This window comes from Cuculus canorus, chromosome Z (assembly GCF_017976375.1).
Source record: "Cuculus canorus isolate bCucCan1 chromosome Z, bCucCan1.pri, whole genome shotgun sequence".
NCBI lineage: Eukaryota > Metazoa > Chordata > Aves > Cuculiformes > Cuculidae > Cuculus > Cuculus canorus.
In genome coordinates, this window is record NC_071441.1 from 56958090 (window position 1) to 56982121 (window position 24032).

The following is a 24032-nucleotide window of genomic DNA, read 5'->3' on the forward strand; positions in this document are numbered from 1 at the left end:
ATTTTTTCTTTTCTGTGACTTGGGGATCAAATTATTGATTTCCCATCAATCCCCAAATCCTCAAATTTTTGCTCTACAATTCATGTTTTCATGACGACTGCTGAGATCCTTAACTAGAATACAGAAATTTCTGTTTTCTTCAGTTTGTTGGGACAAAAGAAACAGTTTGAATATTTTATTTTCAGGTCATTTGCAAGTGTTACTTGAAGTACCTCAAGCACCTGGGAAAATTTTCCAGGCTTTTCTCATTTATTCTCATTTTGATACTAAGACATTTTAATGTGTGATTTCAGATTCTTAAGATCCAGCACTCAATCCACGTGTCCTGAACTAGAGTGAAGAAAGAAAGGTCTTTACTCTCTCTTTAAAAATTTCCTCTCTTGTCATTTCCTCTGCTTTGGCTATGAACAGCACCAAAGCCCTGGGGGAGTAAGTCCATGAATGGTGCCATTCGTCACAGGTATTAATAGTTTTAGGAAATTATTGCTTGGTGAGGAGCAGCACAGGTTTTTGAGCAAATATAGGGAGAGTGAGTCAGGGGAAAAGGTTTGGTGAATGCAGAGAAGAAAGAAAATGTCTGTATGCTTGCATTTCACTAGGAGAGGTGGGGACAATGAGAGAAGAACTCGCAAAGACTTTGCAGAGCTCTGTGTTTGTAGAGCTTTTCCAACGTACGGATACAATTTGTGTGAGTTATCTCTGAGGTGATCCGCACATTACAGCTTAGAAGTGGCTGAAAAGTTGCAGGAGCAGGCAAAGGATTTTGCCCTGGTACTCTCATTTGTGATGCTGCACCTTAAATCCTGGGTTCAAGAAGGATGCTGAGCTATTGAGCATGTCCAGGGAAGGCAAGTGAGGCTGGAGTACTGTCTGGATCCCAGAGGTTCTGGGAGCAGCTGAGGAATCCAAGACTGTTTAGTCTGGAGATGAGGAGACTGAAGGGAGACCTCATCGTTCTCTACTGCTCTGAAAGAGGAGGTGGTGGTGAGGTGGGTGTTGGTCTCTTCTCCCAAGGAACAAGCGTTAGATGAAAGGGAATGGCCTCAAGCTGTGCTAGAGGAGGTTTTAATTGGATATTAGAAAAATTTTGTTACTGGAAGAGTTGTGAGGAACTGGAAGAGGCTGCTCTCCTGGGCAATATCAATAACTTTGTTCGAAGTTTCATGCTAACAGAGTATGTAAGGGCAGGAGGCAGAAGAACAACCACAGACTAGGCATGAGATTATAAAGTACTATAAAGCACTAGACAGGTTACCGGCTGTAAAAAGTTTTTCTGTTTAGGAAATCTTTATTTTCTTTCTTCTGCTTCCTATTTTCCATACATAATTCCTCATTCTCTTACACTCTGGGTGGAGCTTGGAACTGTGATCAGATATGCTAAATTACCTCTACCGTAAGCTACCTATAATTTTCAGTATTCAGCTATTGCTTTTGGTTTACATCTTTAGAAATCTATTTGAACCACTTCAATGGTGACTGAGTACTTTAAAATATTTACTGAAAGTAACATACTTGCTAGCTGTAAGGAAAATTGAATGTGCTGTGGATGAGGTTTGAAGATTTATGCCATGTAAATGGAATATAGAGAAGCTGGAAAGAGATAACCATGTGTAACAGTGTAATAAATAATAGCCTTTTGCCATTAAGCAGATGTCAGCCCTTCTGGCACTGCGACTGCGTATAATGACACAGTGTTCTGCATAATGGTGCCCTCATATTGAAAGAGTCTTTTAGGCAGTCGCAAAATACAACTATGGGCACAACACAGCAACAACTGAGGAGGATGGATAGAAATCGTTCATGAAATATAAAAGATAATTATGGTTACCAGCTATGAAGAAGATGGCTATGTTTTTACGCTACTTCTCTGAGAAGTGGTGCCCATTTTTGCTATGGTTTAATTGGACTTGCTTTGTTATCTTGCATGCTCAGAGGCAATTAATAGCTTGGTGTTTAATGCTCTTTACCTTCTTTGCCCAACTCTCTGCTGCAGCCGATCATTTTTCTGTCCCCTGCTTCAAATTAGATTTACCTGCTGGGATGCTGGGACCCATGAGGCTGTGCTCTGACAGGTCCCCCTTTCCCTTCCTAGAGCAAACAACAACGAAGTCTTAATAATGACGTACATCATTACTATTTGTAATAATACCACATGTTAATAGTAATATGGCTACTAATAAAGAGCTTGATCCATCTCACTACAGTGGGAACCAACCTCAGGCACACCCCTGGAAGGGCACCCAGTTGGGCTCTGCCACCTCCACCTGCCATGGGATCTTCTTGATGCTCTCTTTGTGTTATCCTAAAACATCAGGAGAGACTCCCAGGCACTTGCAGATGCTGAGGATAAATGCTTTGCGCATCACATACTTCCGTGTTCCTCTGTTTTTCAGCAAGCCTTGTTAGCGAATTCCCTCCTTCTATCTCCCTGTAGCACTATATTAATATTTCCCACTGCATGCATTAGTATCTTCCACCATGCAGGAATCAAAAGTACTAAAGCCGATAAAAAGGAAATGACATTTTGGGGCTGAAGCAGTGCAGTAGTTTGCTGTGTGGGAGATGTTCGCTTCTGAGGGTCAGCTTCCCCAAAGCTCAGCATCCATGTGAGAGTGAAGCTCAATATCCTGGGAGGAGGAAGAAATTCCTGCAAAGTTTTGAGGCACTGCCTGGTAGAAGCCTATTTCTAAGCTTTTGTGTCATGTGAATAAGCACTAAGCAAATGCAAAGAAAAATGCTGTTATATTTTTATACATGAAACAGAAATTCTCGGGTGATTTTCCATCTGAGATTTCCCTTCTTCCCAAGATCCCAAGATCTCCTTACATGTTTGTTTTCACACATTCTGTTGTATGACCATGTAAAAAAACCAAATCTAGTTCAAAGCACAGATTGGCAGGCTTCAAGAAAAGAAAACATAAAACAGCTGTTAGAATGTAAGCATTGGTGCTAAGTGATTAATGTTACAACCACATCATGCATTCTCTTAACCCCGGTCGCCGTAACCAGATAAAAATGCAGTAAAATCAATCATTTATTCATCTGGGGTGGGAATATTTAGCCAAAAGTAGAATTTGCCAGGATTTTTCCTTCTAGGAGATATCAGGAGATATCACTGAAGTGACTCTGCTTGTTTAGAAAGTTTATTGGAAGTTTATTCTCAGTCTATGGCTGAGGCGAAAAAAACAGGAGACAGGGTTTTGTGTGTATCTGTGGAATCTTTTTCAGCAAGCAGTGCACTTCACTTCTCATTACTTTTTTTTCCTAGGCTACAGTATCAGAATTTGCACAATTCTGTCTATTGATGTGTGGTTCTACTACTGCTCCGACATGTTTAACAAAGATGCAAGTATCTCAAATAATAAACAGGGAGGGTTTCAGCTTGTGTGTATTGCATATGCTTAATTTACATAGCAACTTCTGCTCTCTCTTCTGGCTCAAACTCTTGTTTGAGTTTCACGCACAAGAGATTTTTAACTGTATAATATTTTTTTCTGAAATGACTTATAATTGTTCTACTCGCTCTTTTGATAATTTCACAAGGAAGACAATGGTGTATGTGCTTAATTCTGCTATTAGTTTTATTAAGCTCTTCACATTAATGCTGTTTTGGCAACAAGTTCCACAAGTGAATTTTGCACTGTATGGGGAAAAGAATTTGCTTTTATCAGTTTTAGCTCTGCAGCCTTTCAAGCTTGTGGAACCTTTCTTTGCATCAACTTAAAGAGTAATTAAAAGTCCCAATTTACTTTCTCTAAACCATTCATTATTTTGAATATCTCGATTATGTTCATTCATCTTCTGTGTAAATTAAAATGTCCTACTACTTTCTGTTGTTCATTGTCTTATTTTTCCTCTAATTTTTTTCTTAATTTCAATAGCTCATGTCTGCATTTTTTCTTCTGCATTTGCCTTTTTATTTTTATTTTTCAACTTGAATCCAGGACCTGAAATTGTCTAATCGGGCGATACAATAACACTAAGTAAAGTTAAACAGCTAGTGTTAGTCATTCATCTGCCTTGTTATATTCCTCAGAAATCTGACATCACTTCCTTGAGTTATTTTGCCTATAAACTTGGCATCTCAACCTTCCTTTTTTCTATCTACATTGATAAAGATAATATATTTAATATATAATAATATTTAATATATAATAAACATCAGCTCTAGTACCAAATTTTATGATTGTTTACTGTTAATTGTTTGAAATATATCTACTCTTTACCTTTTTCTCCTTTCTTTGTTATTTTAATACCTTTTTCTTTTTGGAACAGTCTGAAAGATTTCTTTTAAGCATAATATAAATTATCACTTGCATTCACAGTATTGTTTTGCATGGTTATATCAAAATTTTATTCAATTCTAAAATGTTTTGAGAAATTAGTAATGAATACCTCAAGAAGTTCTGTGTATGGTACTGGGAACTTCAGATAACAAGCTACCAGGAAGTGCTGGGTTTAAGCTCCACTCCTAACTTCTTGCATATGTATTCATTGTGGAACAGCTTGGGGGGTTTCCACAGGATTTGTGACAGAGGAGCTGCTTCAAATCAAGTGCTGGTAAAAGAAGTTGGGGAAAGAACCAACGGAAGGAACAATAACAAATTATCAGGACTGGGTGGTGTTTGCCCAGAAACTCTGAGGGGGAAATAGTTGAACCATGAGGGTGTGAATGCTCAAAGTTTATGCAGGTCCAACATCAGAGTAGATGAATTCATGGGAAAAAAAAGCCATTGAGAGTTATTTGGAACAAGGAGCTGTGGAAACTCCTAGACTGCAGTTCTCTGAAATATTCTGGGAAGCTAAAGTACCTGTTTGACCTCGATTTGCTTGTTCCTGTGGGTGTCTGCTCTGGACCATGCTGTTTCTGAACAGGCATGTGTCCACTCAGAGATGAGCCATCCTCCCATGCATTTGGTAGCAAATACCTGTAGTACAGTCTGAGTATTTCTAAACGTCACACAGATCTTGGAACAAGATGATCTTTAAGGTCCCATCCAACACAAACCATTCAATGATGTTATGAATCTGGCCCTTTACAAAGAGCTGCATTAATCCTCTGCAGCTGTTAACTGCAGTCTCTTCAGTAACTGTTGAACCTCAAAGTCTAAATACTACTATATACCTCAAGTGTCTGTGTACCTCATCTTAAACTGTAAGGTTGGAGTTCTTCTTCTATGTGTTGTGTCCAGTACTGGAATGTTCAACATAATAAGGACATGAAGCTTTCGGAACGGGTCCCAAGGAGGGCTACAAAGATGGTCAGAGGACTGGAGCACCTCCTGTACAAGGACAGGCTGAAAGAGTTGGGGTTGGTCAGCCTGGAGAAGAGAAGGCTCCAGGATCTTATGGTGACCTTCCAGTATATCAAGGGGGCTACAGGAAAGCTGCAGAGTGACGTTTTACAAGATCCTGTAGTAATAGGGTGGGGGAAAGGGGATGGAAATAAATTGGAAAGGGGACTATTTAGACCAGACATAAGGAAGAAATTCTTCACTCTGAGAGTTCACTATGATGCACTGGCACAGGATACCCAGAGAAGACGTGGCTGCCCTATCCTTGGAAGTGTTGAAGGCCACGTTGGATGGGTCTTTGAGCCCCTGATCCAGTGGGAGGTGTCCTTGCCCATGGCATGAGGGTTGGAATTGGATGATCTTTAAGGTTCATTCCAACCCAAACCATTCTACGATGCCAGAGGAGCAGCGTCAGCTTTCTTCTATGTTTTCTGTAGAAAAAGGTTGGTTACGGTGTAACCTCCCAGCCAGTTGTTTCAATGATGATAAAAATTTCACACGCTTCTCCCTGTTTACTTAGCGTCACTGTGCCCTAGATATGACAGTGTGTGCAGATCCAGGAGAAATAATGAAATCTATGGAAAGCAGACACACAGTAGAAAAAAAGATATTTTACGACGGCAGCTTTATTCCCTGCTGTTGTTGGACTGCAAATGGGTACCGAGTGTGCAACCAAGGCTGAAAAGCATTTAAACTTTATTTACTAGACAATAAATAATACAAAGACTGTTGAAAGTAGAAGAAGAGAGCTGTCATCAAATTCTTGCACTGGTGGTTGTTTCTTTTTCTGAGTGTCACTAAAATAAGCAATGAGTTTAAAGTTTTGGAAGAAACAAGGTTTTTCTTCTTTTGTGTGGAGCCCTTATTTGTCTTCTGAGCTGACAAGGTGTATGGTAAAAAAAAATACGTTATTCTAAACAGTCTGCACCTTGTTAGAGATCGTGAACTATACAGTACCCTCAATTAGGTGGAGTTGGAGAAGCAGGAGGTGGCACGGCACTCATGCATCTGTGGACAGCTGGTACTGGCAAATCTTTGAGGCTGATGTCATCCTGTATGGATCCCTGGCATTTGTGAAAATGACAGGAAAGGATCAGGGATTTAGGAAGGGACAGAAGTGCTCTCCAATTCTCTTTACAGTTTCCTGTTTTCTCTCCTGAAAGAAACTCTGTGCTCAAAGGGGTCTGGTTACAGCAGGGGTGCATCATGGCTTGAGTGCCAATTCTTTTCAGGCTGAATGCAGTTGGGTGTCCCTTTTGCTTATTCTAGAGTCAGGCTTATTCATTCATTTGCTTCATGCTCAATATCCACTGATGCTGAATTGTTAAACAGCAACAATTTGTTAATTGTTTACTGTCAAGCTCATTATTCCCTCTGGATTTCCCAGCCACCCTCCTCCAGGATTTGTAAATCTGTGAATCTTGGCTCTTAAAAGTCTTTCAATAGGCTGTTAGCAAGTTAGAATGATTACGAGAAAAAAAGTAAAGTTGGGAAATGTATGTCACATGTGCTTTGCAGATAAATTCCATTAAACATTCATTTGTCCTTTTCCATAAATTAGATGCCTCAGCTGGATTTTTTTGTCATTTGGTTGCAGGATTTTGTATAAAAAGTATCATTTGCAACCCAGTACTTCCTATGTCATGAGTGCTTAGTGGTAAAGTTAATATTGCCAGAAGAATGACAGATTTTTTGTTTCCTGTCATTCATTTTTTTCACATCTCATTCCAACACTACAGTGGATTTTGTGTTTAATTTTTTTATTTAATATTTTGTCTCCAGTATTTGATTTCCTTTTCCAGCCTAAGGTATCTCCATTCATTATCATTTCAACTCAGAAGGCTTCATTGCTCATTTCTCTGTTCGCCTGATGTGACTGAAGGCAATCTGGTAGCCTTTTCTATAAGTCTTTTACTGTAATGTAACAGATATACATATACAGTGCCCAGTCAAAGCTTTTGCTTTAGATACAAATGTTTTTCTGAAGACACAGATATTCATTTCTGTAAATATTTACCTTTGAGCTGCTCTTTTTATGTCTGGCATTGTAGACTGCAGTCCAGTACCAGAACACAAGCACCTATCACAAAGTTCGCAGTCAGAGTATGAATTACTGTGGTCCAGCATAAATAAGTGCTTTTTTTCCTTCAGAGACATTAAGATGCTTGAGCATATTTAAAATGAATGTAGAACAGCCTATTGTAGTGGTTAGACATTAAAATAACATCATTACAAATTACCCTTCGTTGTGATTTTGCATATTCATGGAACCACCCTGTCTTTACTAGATGGCTCAGCTTAGAGCTTTTTCAAAATTTCAGTACTTCCTAATAAACAAAGAAGGGTTTTCTATCCCTGTATCTGTGAAATAAGCATATAGAGAAAAGCAGCAGCAGAGACTTTTCAGGTTTTTCTCTGTGTTTTCTCTAAAGAGGCCCTGGAATTCTTGGTTATCTCATCGCTCCTCACCTGCTGTACCCCTGGAAATATTTGCAGGGATATTTTCTAGGTGTTACTCTTTTCTTCCTTTTTATATTGTTTTGCCTCAAATGCCAAATTATTTTGCCACACTATGTAATTTCCCAAAAGCACAGCTTGAATGTTTATCCAGGGGAATTATGTAAATAGGGAGTGTTTTTGAAAGTCTTCTTTCTTTCTCTTTCTTTCTTTCTTTCTTTCTTTCTCTCTTTCTTTCTTTCTTTTCTTTCTTCCTTCCTTCCTTCCTTCCTTCCTTCCTTCCTTCCTTCCTTCCTTCCTTCCTTCCTTCCTTCCTTCCTTCCTTCCTTCCTTCCTTCCTTCCTCCCTCCCTCCCTTCCTTCCTTCCTCCCTCCCTTCCTTTCCTTCTTTCTTCAATTTATTAATATTTGATAGATTCCTTGAATAATTGTAGCTACATTTATGTATGCATTGTCTTTGGAATGCTACTTAGACACAGTAGGATTTCTTCTAGCTAAAGCAGTAGAGCTAATGACATGATCACAGTGTTGAGCTTTTGGCATTTGGATGTTTATGGTTCTTCTGAACATCAGCTTGTTCATAGCTTGTTCACTATGGAATTCAATCCCAAACTGCTTCCAAGATGATTTTCTTTAAACACCCAAATAATACAAAGAGCATCACTTAGGTCTCACATATTACTATTTTCATCTCCATTGCTATCAGTCCATGTTTGCAGTGAAATATTTCACATAATCTTCACTTAGTGGCTTAAATGAGCACCAGGCCTGATGTTTTTCTTTTCCATATCAGGTTCCTTAAGAAAGGAGTTTCATCTAAATCTTGAGCCCAAGTGGTTCAGATTTTAGGACTTGGTCTTCAGCTGATGTAAAGCATCCAGGCTCTCTTGTACCTCAGCGTATGGTAGCAACATGCTGCTGCTGAGAATCTTGCATCTTGTTTTCAAGTCTCTCTGAACTTGTCCCTAAGAAAATTATTTCATTTGCCCTTTTTTCATGGCAACTTGCCATTGAGTTAAATCACTGGAATCCAAATCAGCTAAAAAGTTTGTATTGGTTGTCCCAAAAGAGCATAGTTTGGGTGGCAAATACTAATGGTAAAGGCATTTCTATAGTCTTCTGCTTGACCAGGCAGGTAATTTAGTATAAAACTGTGTGCCAGTCTGGGTAAGGAAATTTCAGGGGAAGAAATTCCTTCTGATTTCTGTGATCCAAAACCATCAGCAATTCAAAGCTTAATCATCATGTGAATTTTGATGTACAAAATTGGTTTTCTTCATGTTTGATCTAAACATATGGTTAATAATTGTAGGTATAAGAGAGGAATGTCAGAACAGTAGCTCTGCTTAGAAAGGAGTTGGATTTTTTAGCCTAGTGACTAAAGACAGAAGGGAGGGTAAGTCTTTATTGATACACAATTTAGTTATCTCATCGATAGTAGCCATATTGGAGGAGGACAGAGAAAGGCCACATTCCTCCTCCTGAGGACAACTCTACCAGGGAATAGTTAGTATTAACTTTAAAATAGAAATCTAAGGCTAGAGTGCTGAATTGCCCTCTAGATCAGTGTTTGACTCCTTTTACTGGCTGTTATGACAGCAGATTATGTAGTGGTGGTGACAGCTTTGAGGTTACTTCGTCTTGCATGGGATACGCAGGTCTGTTGGCAGCAGAAGCAATTAGAGCTGCTATCTCCTAGGCTTGCCAGGTTCTGGCTGATAAATCAGTGTAAAATCATTATCTCTGTTTGTTTAGGTGAACAACTTACATAAGAATTATAAGATCATAAAATCCTGTCAACACAGGAGTGGAAACTTCCAGAGGCAGTAAAATGCAGTCTAAATGCAGTCTTTATGGCAGAGACAGTGTCCTTGCCCAGGATGGAGGTGATCTGGAATAGTTAGTCTTTATCTTCTGTCCAAGAGCGTGTTTATCATTCTCATAGTATTTTCCAGAAGAAAATAAAAATTATGCTCTACATACCCTAAAACATCAAATTGATTTTTACATCTGCTACATTCAAGCCAATGTATTCCAGAACTGCAACTGAAATCTTAAATTACTGTAACTCCAGAACACCATAATCTTCCTTTTGTATTAATCAATAACATCTGAATAGACATTTATAGAAAGACAAATTTTGAGGCCATTTTAGACTTTCAAAACGGAGCACTCTATTATTTTTATGAGGCTCTTCTTGATAAAAAGTGGACAAAAACAATGTGTGGGTGTGATTAGATGATCATCTCTAAAACTCATGTGTTTCACTGGCTGCAGACAGCATTTCCTTTCTGCTCTCTGTGTCTCTCACGCCCATCTGAAGGCAGAATTTTTCGACTAGATGATATGACTTGTCTTCACCCAACTTTCTTTCCAGGGCCTTGCATAGCATGGCTGTGGTTATACAATGTAAATCTTTCAAATAGAGCTAGCAGGCTCTTTCATTAGCTTTTTAAGATAGAGCTTTGAGATTTAACTTTTAAATTGGTCATCCGTCACATTTGCATCCCAGAACTTGTAGAGCTGCATTAATGAACATATGGTTAATTGAAGTTTTCCATTCAGCATAGATGATAAGATCTTCATAGAATCATGGAATGGTTTGGGTTGGAGGGTCATTGCAGGCAAGGCTTACCTTGAGCTTCTCATTCTGCACCAGCCCCTTCTTGTCGGTGAGAACTAGGTCCAGCCTAGTACTTATCTCATTGGCTCTTCTATCACTTGGAAAATGAAATTGTCATTAACAAACTCAAGGAACCTCCTGGATTGCCTGCACCCTGCTGAGTTGTCCCTCCAACAGATATCGGGGCAATTGAAGTCCCCCATGAGGACCAGGGCTTTTGAACATGACTCTGTGCCTATCTGCCTATAGAGGGCCTCATCTGCTCACACAAGGGTAAACACCGTTAGTACCACTGGAATTTACAAATCCAACTATAAAATCAAGGTCGTGGTTGTTCGTAGAACCTCAAATTGGACATTAGGAAAAACTTCTTCACTGAAGGGGTTCTCAAGCACTGGAACAGGCTGCCCAGAAAGGTGATTGAGTCACCATCCCTGGAGGTGTTTAAAAGACAAGCAAATGAAGCGCTTAGGGATATGATTTAGCAGTGGGCAGGTACAGTTGGACTTGATGATCTCAAAGGCCTTTTCCAACCTAGGGACTCTATGAATCAGGACTTCGTTCTAGCACCTGCTGGATAACAGACCAAGATTTCTGTGTTAACCTTTGTCGGATGACATCAGTGTGATGGGATACAAGAGGAATATGAATGAGATCGCTATCGATCCAGTATAGTTTTATCTGGCATAAAATAAGAAAATCTCTCTTCCCTTGTTTAAATGTAGTAGAACAGGAAAGGGGGAGAAAAAGATAGACCCAAGAGAAAAATTTCAGTTTTTTTTCAAATGTGAACATAAAGAAAATGCACCTGGTGGATTCTTATCAGCCCAACGCTTGACTCCACAATGCCTTAATTCTCTACGTTCTCTTCCAAAGTAATGTCAAGACACAGAGTTATTTGAGATTGTTGACTTTTTGCCCATGAATACATCACCATGAACAAGCTTCCATCCTGTTCAAGTAATATACTTGCTTATAGGATTTATGAAATGAACCCCTTGTAAAAGTTTAACATTACCCAAAAAGTTATCATTCAAAGAGGATTTACGTTTTTGTTTTCCCACACTAGATGGCCTTCGGTGAAATGACATGTCAATGCTTTAACTAGTGCTGTCGCATTCATGTTTCTGTGTTTTATCCAGAGTATTATCATTACAGTTTTAAAGTGTTCAGTGAAGGAGAGATCAGGAAAGAACAGATTTAAACAGCATTGGGCAATACCATGGAACATAGAAAAGATGAAGCAATGGCAAAAAATTCTCTCTTTAATAAGAATTTATGTAAGAATTGCCATTAAAGTGCTATTTTTCCCTGGACTTATTACTGTACCTCTTGACTTTTTCTGTTTTGTTGATTTTATGTTTATGTTCTAGCTCTGCAGCAGTTCATTGCACATGAGAAAGCCATAATTCATTGTATAGGTGGGTGCCAAAAAGTCACAGAAGGATCAAAATGGTTTTATCAACTCTCAGTATATGTTTAAGGAAGAACAGATTGTTGAAATATTCATGCTCGGAGGCATGGTGCCTTCATAAACAGTGAATCTTTCCTGGTTTTGTCCACATGTTTGTGTGGTTTCTATTGTTGCTACTTTCTGCTGTTTTAATTATGGAGTGCTGACTAGGAAATAATGTGGTGTTGCTTCTTTCTTTAATAACTGTGACCTCAAATGCCATTTCTCTCTGTAAAACACTACTCCTCTAATAAGTATGTGTTTTTCTCTGTATTTTAGAAATCCTCAGCCTGATTTGCATTGGGCATTAGCAATTGTTTTCAGACCTATTCTCCATGCGCACATGAAGATCCATGTGAGCAGGCAGACTTTAAGAGATGTCATGTTTAGCATTGGCAAAGAAGTGATAGTGTCATAAAAATGGGGTCACTGAAGGTGTGGTGAGAGGTAATATGGGCAAAAGTGAAGTCCACCATTGAAAGGCTCAGTTCTGATTATTTTATGACCCTGGAATTCGATATCTGATGTGGAATAGTGCCAGAGCTGTAAACAAGCTTTCTCCCACTGCCCCTTTTCAGGATGGTGTGAATACCAGCCAGACCTTCTCTTTTGTTGGCGCTACGGGGAGAGCATATGCTGGTACCTGTCTGCCTGGCACGCCATCAGTCACTGTTTAAAATAACTAAAAATCTGAGGAGTTACGAGCTGGCTAACTTGAAGGGTGAAAACCTCTAAATTGTTAAGGTCCCAATGAAAGGTTTTAATGTCTTCAGGAATCTTCTCCTATTTTTTGAATTTTAGAAGTGTCAAGGATGACTGGTATGGCACTCCACAAGTGGCAGCCTTCAAGAGGGAAGAGGATTTAAAACAACCTGATGCTCTCAGTTCATTACAGATGTAGTGGGAGGGCCAGTTTCAGGTCACTCCGTACACTTCTCCTTGTCCTGTAGACCATTCAGCTTTACCTTGTGGTGGCACCTCCACAGTCACATTCAGTATAACAAAATCACCATGGTTGTCTGACTTCTTTGCATTTTCCTGAGAAACTAATAAAATAATAACTTACCCATGTATCCTTCATCAGATCTGGAGTGTTTTGGTAGATACAGAAGAGCTGGAGAACATCAAATGCCTTCAGGGCTGAAATGGTGTTCACTTACTATCTTCTTCCTAGTCACCCTTCCAGAAAACAGAAGTCAGAGTCTGGAGCCATACTACTTGCCATTAATCACCTCCATGTCCTCTATGTGCTTTAGCATAGCTTCTAGGAGGATGTGTTCCATGATCTTCCCAGGCACAGAGGTGAGGCTGACAGGTCAGTAGTTCTCAGGGTCGTCTTTTCTACCCTTTTTAAAAATGGGCACAATGTTACCCTTCTTCCAGTCACCAGGGGCTTCTCCTGATTGCCATGACTTTTCAGATATGTGTTTGGCAACCACATCTGCCAATTCCCTCAGGACTCTGGGATGCAGCCTATCAGGTCCCATAGACTTCTATATGTTCAGGTTCCTCAGGTGGTCACGAACCTGATCCTCCTCTACCGTGGGAGGGGGTCTACCCCCCTGGTCATTATCTTGCTGTCCCATGACCCAGGAGAGGTGAGGAGAGCAGTTATCAGTGAAGACTGATGCCAAAAATTTGTTAAGCACCTCAGCCTTCTCCCCTTCTATTGATACGTGATCTCCATTTCCAACCATCAGTGGGGTTACGTTCTCTTTGACCTTCTCTTTTGATTGACGCACCTGCAAAAGGCCTTCTTCTTAGTTTTTACTTCCTTTGCCAAGTCCAGCTCCAGCTGCACCTTGGCCTTTCTGACTTCATCTCTACACAACCAGGCAGCGTCCCTGTACACGTCCCAGGTTCCCCGTCCCTGCTTGCACTGACTGTGCTGTTCCCTCTTCTTTTTAAGTTTAAACAGCAGGTCTTGACTCAGTCATGTCGGTCTCTTCCCTTTCCTGCCTGATTTTCTGCATACGGGGACTGAACGTTCTTGTGCTTTATGGAAAGCATTCTTAAATATTTTCTAGCTCCATTCTGCTCCTTCGTCTCAGAGGACCATGTCCCAGGGGTCCTACCAAGTAACTCCTTGAAGAGCTGGCAGTCTGCTTTCCTGAAATTTAGCATCCTGACTATACTCCTCACCTGTTCCATATTCCTCTGGACCTTGAACTCCAGCAATGCATGATCTCTGCAGCCCAGGCTGCCTCTGATCCTAACGTCACCAATGAGTTCGCTTGTATTGGTGATCGTAAGGTCCAGTACTGCATCTCCTTGAGTGGGGTTCTTTATCAGCTGGAATTCATGCCAGGGGATTACACAGGGCCTACGGATGGGCTCTGCTTTAGATCTCAATGATTGAAATTATCTACACTGTTTTGTCATGGAAGTAGTGTTCTTCTATTCAAGTAATAGACATTTACAGGCTTCTTACTAAGGGTCAAGGGGTGATTAAAGGTGTTGCAGGTCTATGCTTTTCTGGCCACAGGTAGTCCAGCATGACAAAGCAAAGGCAAATGCACAGGAAGGACATGCACCTGTTAGAATGAGTTCAGAGGAGGCCACAAAAATGATCCAAGGGCTGGAGCAACTCTGCTATGAGGACACGCTGAGAGAGTTGGAGTTGTTCAGCCTGGAGGAAAGAAGGCTCAGTGTAGACCTTAGAGCAACTTCCAGTACTCAAAGGAGCTACAGGAAAACTGAGGAGAGGCTCTATCAGAAAGTGCAGCGATGAGCTTTAAAATCCCTTCCAACCCAAACCTTTCTATGATTCTATGATAAGAGAGAATTTGTCTTATAGCACTTACAGCTACCAGATAAACACTCTTGCGGTTAGTCACATCTTCGTATCCTCTCTCTGTACCCATCACACATTAGTCTGGCTTTGCCTTAGTCGCTTTTGTTCATACAGAGGTGCTCTGTCATACCAGCTTGGGCAACAAGGGCTGTTTTTGAAAGATCTATCTGGAGCTTCTCTCTTTCCCAGACAGCACCTCCTAAAAATCTCAAAATTTACTTCTGTTCTTGAAACTCTCCTGTGATTTTGAAACTCTCCTGTGATTTTTGGTTTTACGATCTGTGTCTTTCTCTACAACTTAGCTACTATTAATAGGACAGTTATCAACCATAAAATAATCAGAGCTTTATTTTCTGTACTAAAGATGTCTCCTTTTGCATAAAGCTCTTCTTCAGTTTTGCTGGCTTAATTCCATTAACTTCATAAAATTTTACTTTTGAGTCTGGCTTATTTATTTCTCCTGCTTTCCCTGTCTTATGAAATGTTTGTTTTGTAAATGCACCTTAATCTAGAGAAGAGAGAGGCTTGGGGGGTAGAGATATAATCGTTTCCTAAATCACTATATTTTATTGTGGGATTGGAAGCATTGTGCACTGAATGAAGATGCTCAGACAACATGGGTTGCATTCAAGGCTTCATGTGAATAAGCTCCACACATTCCAGAGCCAATCATTGACTTTGTTTGCTTCAATTTTACCGAATGTGAAGTATGATTATGGCTGAAAATCAGTACATATTATTGACCGAGCAGTATATCAATCTGTAATCTACAATTCCCAAGAAAGGAGCAGGAGGACATGGTCTCAGTCCTTGATTTGAGTTCATTCCTTTTTGTAAATTCATGTCAGATTATCCACATCCATTTGACTTTGCTATCACAGTTTATGCTAAAGCCATTCCTAGCAAACATCTTGCTTTTCAGATACCTTATGCCTGCTGCAAAAAAACAAATCATGGAAATTAAATAGCAGTAGAGCTGTTGTTAGCTTTGTATAATAAATTTTATCCACTAATTAAATGGCTATTATTTCCAGAAACTTGGCCGTTGTAGTCATACAAATGATGACATTGATTCCAGTCATTCCTTTCCATTTCTTTCTTTGGAAAGGAAGTGCCAGTATTATTTCAAAAATGAATTGTTAAGAACCTTAGTTCAGCCACGGTGGCTCGTATGTCTTATTTGCTAACCCAGCATCTTGCTGGAAAAAAAATAAATGCAGCTTTTCCATATCTCAGATCATTTTCTCCACAAATCTTTGGAGCAGGAAATAAAAAAGAGCTAATAGTTGTAGGCATGTGGAAATAGTTTAAACAAATTTGAACCCTGATCCTTCTGACCACCTCCTCTTTCCTGTGCTGTTTTGTCTATCCCTGCCTGGGTGTATGTCAACAAATATTCTGTAAACTTAGAAGGTGAAGGGACGGTGGAAATAGTGCTTCTTTCTCTGTCTTTTTCCGCCTTTTGGGGTTTTGTGTGTTTTTTTTAGGGGAATAATTTAAAGCAAATGTATTTGCAGGAAAAGGTACGAGTCTGTCTTGTAAAATATTTGTAAAGAAAAACAGCTTCAGTACCTCTGAATATAATCCCAGTTGAGTTCTAGAGATGTCAGAAGGGGCCCTGGCTTTGTTTCAGAGAAATACTTTTTTTCTCACACAACTTAATTGTAAATCAAGATCATTTGCAGAGAGGCTGCAAGATACTGAGCTGCTGGAAAGTGTCCAGAGGAGGGAAATGAGGCTGGTGAAAGGACTGGAGCACAAGTCTTATAAGAGGCAGTGAGAGAAGTGGGGTTGTTTAGTCTGGAAAGGAGGAGGCTGACGGGAGACCACATTGTCCTCTACAATCACCTGAAAGGAGGTTGTGTTGAGGTGGGTGTTGGTCTCTTCTGCTAAGAAACAAGTGATGGGATGAGAGGAAATGGCCTCAAGTTGTGCCAGGGGAGGTTTAGGGTGGATATTAGCGAAAATTTTCTTTACTGGAAGGGTGGTGAAGCACTGGAAGAGGCTGCACAGAGCAGTGATGGAGCCTCCATCCCTGGACAGGTTAAAAAGGCATGCAGAGGTGGCAGTTGGGGACATGGTTTATTAGGCATGGTGGTGTTGGTCTGACAGTTGGATTTGAGGACCTTAAACATCTTTTCCAACGTTAACTGTATGATTCTATGAGAACAGAATCTGTTACACTAAACTAAACTGTAGACATATTCAAAAAGCAGAAAACTACCTCCTGCTTATTTCTGTTCACTTCTGCTACATGAAGATTTTTCATGAATAACTGGCTGTTTTGCTGTCTTTGCAGCATGACTTTTTTTAAGTTGCACTCAGTTACTGGAAGTAGTTTTGTCATCTCTGCCTGTCTGTCTGTCTGCCTAGGTACTGTTTATTTTTAGAGAATCTGTGTTCAGTAGCTAAATATTTTCAATGTCTTCATGAGAAATCTTGAAAACATAGTTTCAGAACCAGTGTTACTGAAGTAATTTCAGATGATTAAATGTTAATGATGTTTTCCACATCCAATTTGGTTTATTAAGACAGCAAAAACAACAACAAAGTAAGTGAACAAATGTACTGTGCTAATTACATCAGGAGAAGGAAAGGAAAATTAAACACAACGTATATCAATTTCTTAGTCGCTGGGCTTTGGAGTCAATTATGGAGCCTGGTCACTCATGATGGCAAAATATGGAACAATTTTTTATCAAATATTTTACTAATCTTGAAATATTTTGCATTTCCATTTCTTATTTTAAGGATACACTAATCAAATTCAAACTAGATAGGATAATATGGCAACAATCAACTGAGCCTGTGTCTAGCCTTGTAGTCCTGCAAAAAATAAGAAGAAATTGCCATTTTTGTCCTTGGTGATGCTTCATTTTACACCCATCTAAGGCTGCATTTTTGTGAGAATGCTGTTGGTTCAGCTACTACAGCCTGCCTGGTTAAAGGTGGAGAGCTTTTGGGGAAAAACAGAACAGGTCATCAGAGTTCATAGAATCACAGAATGAATTTGGTTGGAAGGGACCTCAAAGCCCATCCAATTCCAACTCCCAGCCACGGGCAGGGACACCTCCCACTGGTGGCGTTAGGCTGCCTAAGAACCCATCCAGCCTGGCCCTGAACACCTCCAGGGATGGGGTAACCGTCACTTCTCTGGGCAGCCTGTGCCTGTGTCTCACCACCCTCGCCATGAAGAATTTCTTCCTAAGTCTAAATCTTCCCCTCTCCAACTTATAGACGTTCCCCCTCATCCTGTCACTCCATGCCTTTCTAAAAAGTCCCTCCCCAGCTTTCTTGTAGGCCCCCTTCAGGTACTGGAAGGTCGCTATAAAGTGTCCGTGGATCCTTCTCTTCTCCAGACTGAACAACCCCAACTGTCTCAGCCTGTCCTCATAGCAGAGGTGTTCCAACTCTCGCACTGTCTTCATGGACTCCTATGGACCCATTCCAATAGTCTCATATCCTTCTTATATTGAAGATTCCAGAAATGGACACAATACTCCAGGTGCGGTCTCACAGAGTGGAGTAGAGGGGCAGAATCACATCCCTTGCTATGGCATCCTTGGCCACGCTTCTTTTGATGCAGCCCAGGACACAGTTGGCCTTCTCGGTTGTGAGCAGTCGCTTCTGGCTCACTTTGAGCTTCTCATCAATGAGCAGTTGAGGAGGCCTAGTTCAGGAATGCCCCACGGAGGGCGTTGATGTAGACAGGCAACAACCCTCTTGCATTCTTCTAGGAGGCAAAAGCCTGGTTGAGATGGCACAAAGGGCACAACACTTGCTGATGGCAAATCTATCTAAGACCTCAGAGAACATCTTAATGAGGGCAAGTCCTGCTTTTCAAGATAAATGGCCACTCTGTTTTTTTTTTTTTAAAAAAAAATCAAACAAAAAACCTACCACAGGAACTAAAGAATTAGATAAGAATTAAATTACAGTTAGGCTTTTATGTTACTGTAAATTGATGGCTTTGCAAATAAAAGTCTGATACTGCAAAGAAACCTGAGTAGGTAATGAGGAAATGAAATTATTTCCTACAGTGGCAACTCCCTCAAGTCTTTCACCTGGTCCATGGTTAGCATTTTCTGTGCTTTTGGAGCCACAGGCTGCACTGACTGTATTGTAAAGACAGTTGGAATTACTGTATTTCATGATACTGGCACTTGAATATTAGTATGGAAAAAATAAGAGAGAGAGATACAAGCAGAAAGGTAGAATAGGTGATGATGGCATGCATGGGAATGTCTGACAAATAAAACACATATTGGAAGCAGAGGTCTGTAGGATCTGAGGTGTTTCTGATTTCTCGCTTGGTGCCTCCCACAAGGAATGTTTATCTTCCCTACATTAGAACAAGAACCTGCATTTTGACACACTGCCCTTATTCCACCTTTCAACTCATCGCTTGAAAGAGCACATGAGGTATGAGGTTGGCACCTTCAACATGTTTCTAAACCAGAGACCTTGCTTATTGAAGTATACAGTTAGAAACTAATGCAATGACTCACAGAATAGTGTGGGGCTCAGTATATAAATGAAAAACTTGTTTATTGTCAATATGCACAGCTGAAAGGACAGGAAAGCAATTTCTGATTGCCAGGTTTTCCCTCTTGCTTCTAGGTGAATCTGTAACAGGTAGACTTCTGAAACTTATCTAGTGGATAAACGGACCTTTTCCCACAGTCAGAAATTCTGTTATTCAACTACTCTTATTCTTTTCTTTAGGACAGTGAAAAAAAAGGCTTTATGAATAGACTTTATGCCATCCAGGAGGTGTGTGTCAGTGTCCAGAATATCCTTGATGAAGTGGCTTCCTTTGGAGAAAGAATCAAGAAGTAAGTGCTGACACAGGTGCTGGATTGCTCTCCTGTGTTGTTCATTTTTTTTTTCCAAGCTGGAGTAAAATGTACTAGACCTTAATTCATTTTGGTTTTGTTTGCGACTCCAGTTTTTTATTATCTGTTCTTGAAACTCAACTATGTTTACTTTGCTTTGTGGAGGTTCTCAGTTAGTGAAAATCCTGACACATTAACTTTGGAATTTAGAAATATGTTAATTGGGAAAAAAGAAAACCAAAACAACCCAGAACAAAGGCTTTGAAGTAAAACAGAAAGAGAATCTTGTTGTGAGGCTTAACAGCAGATATTTAAAAGTACCATAGAATGGTTTGGATAGGAAAGGACTTCAAAGCCCACCCAGTTCCATCCCCTGGATCACCTCCCACTGGATCAGAGGCTCAAAGCCCCATCCAATCTGGCCTTGAACACCTCCAGGGATGGAGCAAGTACCACCTCTCTGGGCAACCTGGGCCAGAGCCTCACCATCCTCACAGGGAAACATTTCTCTCTAAGATCTCATCTCAGTTTTCCCTCATTCAGCTGAAAACCATTCCCCCTCATCCTGTCCCTGCACTCCATGATCAAGAGCCGCTCCTCAGCATTCCTGGAGCCCCTTTCAGTACTGGAAGTAATAATGAAAAATGAATCACTGATATAGAAAATAAACAGAGCTGAGGAGGGCTTTCAGATTTTAAGGCTGCACATACGTTCAGTTGCTGGAAGTGTTGCAAAACATTTCTTTCTAGAGTATTTGTAATTTGTAACACTTAACATAAGATGCATAAGAATTTCTAAGAGATTTAGTCCTGAAGCAAGAGAGGTTCTGAGGTTTCCTGCAGGGCATTTGGTGTATTTTTTTATTCAGTCATTGAACAGCAATGTCAGGTTTATTAACTGAGATCAGACAGGTTCCAGAAAGGTGACTTCCAGCCATCAGCTGTGAAGCACAGACAGATTGACTGGACTTTCTGCCCCTGAAAACCAAGAACATCTCATTCTTGCTAGATGAGAACTTGGGAGCAGTGCCTCCACAATTGCCTTTCTACTGTGGGCAGAGGTGACAGGCAGAGAGATGACTCAGGAGCCACACCAAATTCAGAAACCTTCTCAAGAGGCTTTGCTGCAGAGTGGCACATCTTACAGGAGAGCTGAAGGCAGGGGTTCCCTTGTTCTGGGTGTGACACAGCAGCATCAGGCACGAGCCTTGTCCACTGCTTGTGCACAGATGTTCTGTTCGTATGAGACCATGTGCACAGAGTGTGATCCCAATGGAAGTACTGTTTTCTGGAAGTTATTTTTAGGGAATGGGTGTACTGGGTGGCTGTCAGCCTGCAGGAAACACAAGAGTGGTCTCTCATGTTGCTCTGCCTTTTATTTTTTCCCAAATCTATGGGCAATGGCAAGCATATTAGGATCAGAATGAAGAGGAGGTTGCCATTTAGATGTTTAAGAGCTAAGCCCGTGATAGGAAAGCCTAAGAAACATTCCTATGGGACACTTCCAAGCAGGCCATGCTCACAGCAGCAGAGGCAGACACAGGAACACTACATTGCATGAGTTTTCCAGACAAGCGAAATGAGCTTCCTTGAAAGAAGTCTTTTATCAAAAGGCTGTTCGTGGAAGCTGTCTTGATGATTAAGTTTCTCTAATTGTTCATTTTGGAAGTGGGGTTTGTTCTGTTCCATAGCAGATGAGAGCAACAGAATTTTCTAAACTGAGTGAGACCGAATCTTCCTATAAATCTTTATAATTTGTTTCTAAAACTGCAATGGGAAACCTGTACTGAATGCTGTGCTAAGACAGCACATAATGAGGTTTGCTAAGTGAGGAGCCAGTGTTCCCACACATGGCGTGTCTGTGATCCATTGCACAAAGCCGAGCCACAGGAACACAAGCAGACCCTCAACCTTCTGTTCATCCCAAATGCAGGCAGAGAGGGGGGAAAGAGCAGGTGTCCCCTGAGAAGAAAGGGAGTGATCCTACACCAAGTGACACTAACATAATGCTCACTCTGGAGGCATGTCAAAATTGCCAGGGAGGAAAGAAGACAAATAAACACAGGAAGCCAGAGCTCATTATGAAAAATATGACTAGCAATTCAGATAATTGCAATTATTCAGCCAGAGAAGCCAAAATAATGTGAACGCACTGATTGGGCACATAGCTACTGATCATACTGTAAAGAGTATCATCAGACTATTTAAAGCCAAAGCCACATTTTCCTTCTGGATAAATATCCTACAATACCTTTGACATGGTGATGCCTTCATGGAAAAATCCTGTTGAGCCACGCTCCTGTAAAACAGCGTTCCTATGGGGCATACAAATGAATTGGCTGTCTAGTCTTTCTTTCTTTGACCATAGAGGCTGGAGAGCCATAGCATGACTGTGCTTTCACTTTCTCTCTGTCCATACCTTACCCTCTGCAAAATGAGGTGACCAGCAGCTTTTTATCACTTTGTAGATTTTAGCACTCAAAAAGATGTTTTGATCCAGGGCTTTTTTGGAAAGCTGATGCCCTGAAACTGCGATGGGATCCCAGATGTTCTCTTCCTTTGTCTACATCTATATATTATCTGTCTATTTCTGTTTCATTACCTCCCTACTGTAAGGACATTGCAAGCAATTAAAGGCTGAGCAGGGAACTTCCTTCTGCTTGACATGCATTCACACACCCCAGCCAGGATCCAAAAAAATAGAATATCTCTATCTCTATCTCTATCTCTATCTCTATCTCTATCTCTATCTCTATCTCTATCTCTATCTCTATCTCTATCTCTATCTATCTATCTCTATCTCTATCTCTCTCTATCTCTATCTCTATATCTATATCTATCTTATATTATAAAGACATAATCTTCATTTGAACTGATTTTACCTGGAATGAAAACATTTCTCTTTGCTTTTCCTGCAATGTACTTTACCTTATGCCACTCCTTCTCTTTCCATCCTTTGTCTCCTTTATTTTTGAGTATCAAAAGTGTTTTCTACTTCCTTCTTTCACCCAGTGCTGTTGCATGATCCCTATCTTCAGGACCAACTATTCTGACCCCTTTTTTTCCCTATCCCTTTCCTTCTTTGGTGCATGGATCGATTTCCAGCTCTGCACGCCTACACTCTTGCCTTTTCTGGAATGTGGTGGCCAATGCAGTAGGGATCCTGGCCAAGGGGTGCAAGTGCATGTCAAGTGGAAGGAAAGGCCCCTGGTCAGCCTTTAACTGCTTGTGCTGTCCTTACAGCAGGGAGGAGATAAAACAGAAAGCCTTAGCATTACTCCTGTAACTCTTACATCCTACATATGCACCAGTGTTCAGGCAAATATGGGTTGCCCTTGTTGAGCACTTCTGGGGAGACAGGAACTGTGTGCGTTTTGCCTGATACTGAAATTGAATTTTTCAAAAAAACTCAGTTTCTGGAAAGCAGAGCAGTGCTTTCTCTGGAAGACGTGCACAGCTGGACTGGGAGAGGTGCCATTCAGTGACTGAGTATGTAAAGCCAGCACCATTTTTGTTTCCAAAGGGAGTGGGTCCAAGACCAAATTCACTCTGATTACCAACATCTATGGCTTTGTTTGTAGTTCCAGTTCTCATTGATGGAAACTGGCATTTTCCCCCCTGTCCTGCCCACTTACTGGCTCTCTTGGGTAAGAAAATTTCTGACCTATGTTAATTTTTCTTTCAGTACCTTCAACTGGACTGTCCCATTCCTGAGCTGGCTCGCAATCGTTGCCCTCTCCGTGTTCACCATCATCCTGTATTTCATTCCTCTGAGATACATTGTCCTTGTCTGGGGTAAGTAGAGCCTTTTTTAACTGTCGGCTCCACTTAGAAAAAAAGTGTTTTTTAAGGGATGGCTTACATTGTCAGTACTTTTCTGTATTTATGGTCATGAAGCTGCCCCATGATGGAAACAGTCAGGTTAGTTAAAAATCGCAACTGCATAAAGATTTAGGCCTACCTGCAAATAGCATTTTTCTTGGCTGGCATTGTAGACTTCATCATACTATAAACATGTAGCCATGAAGATTCTTCATATATCAAAGTGTAGCTTTGTCTAGATATTACTCTGATTTATTTTCACCACTTATACACAAACAGAGGCGTTTCAATCTATGTAGTGCATTTAGGACAATATGCCTTTTTTACTGCTGTACTTTATCTTGTGAAAGTGTATATAAACATAGAAACAAGAAACCTGCTTAAAGGGTCACCTTTAGTCCGACTGAAAGCTATATGTGGCATTTGGCTGGTTGATAATGAACAGAAACTGCAGGGGGGACAGGGGAGTGGGATTGTGATTGATCCAAGCTCTCACTACTTGTCCTTATATTTATTCTTTATACTGATTTTAAACAGCTACCGTTACCAAGTCTGTTGTAAATAATGTTCCATGTTTTCATTTCTACATTTTTTACACATCTTACACCACCAGCAGCTGTACTCTTATTCAGTAGTGAAGAGCACAGTCTAGATTATATCTGTGGATAGGTTTTCTTACCAAAGAAAAGAACAATAACTATGCTTTTGTAAAAAATTCTAGCTTCAACAGACTGTGTAAAACAATTGAACTGATTT

General features: G+C 40.5%; 1 protein-coding gene across 7 annotated transcripts in view; it reads left to right on the plus strand.

The window, feature by feature from the left end:
• Window positions 1-24032, plus strand: part of MCTP1 (multiple C2 and transmembrane domain containing 1) — a 305483-nt gene that overhangs the window by 270412 nt on the left and 11039 nt on the right. For all 7 annotated transcript variants that reach the window (XM_054055209.1, XM_054055208.1, XM_054055213.1 and 4 more), the window contains 2 exons: window positions 19346-19455; window positions 23140-23249. In XM_054055209.1, the coding sequence (XP_053911184.1) occupies window positions 19346-19455; window positions 23140-23249 (220 nt within the window). The remainder of the gene's footprint in view (window positions 1-19345; window positions 19456-23139; window positions 23250-24032) is intronic.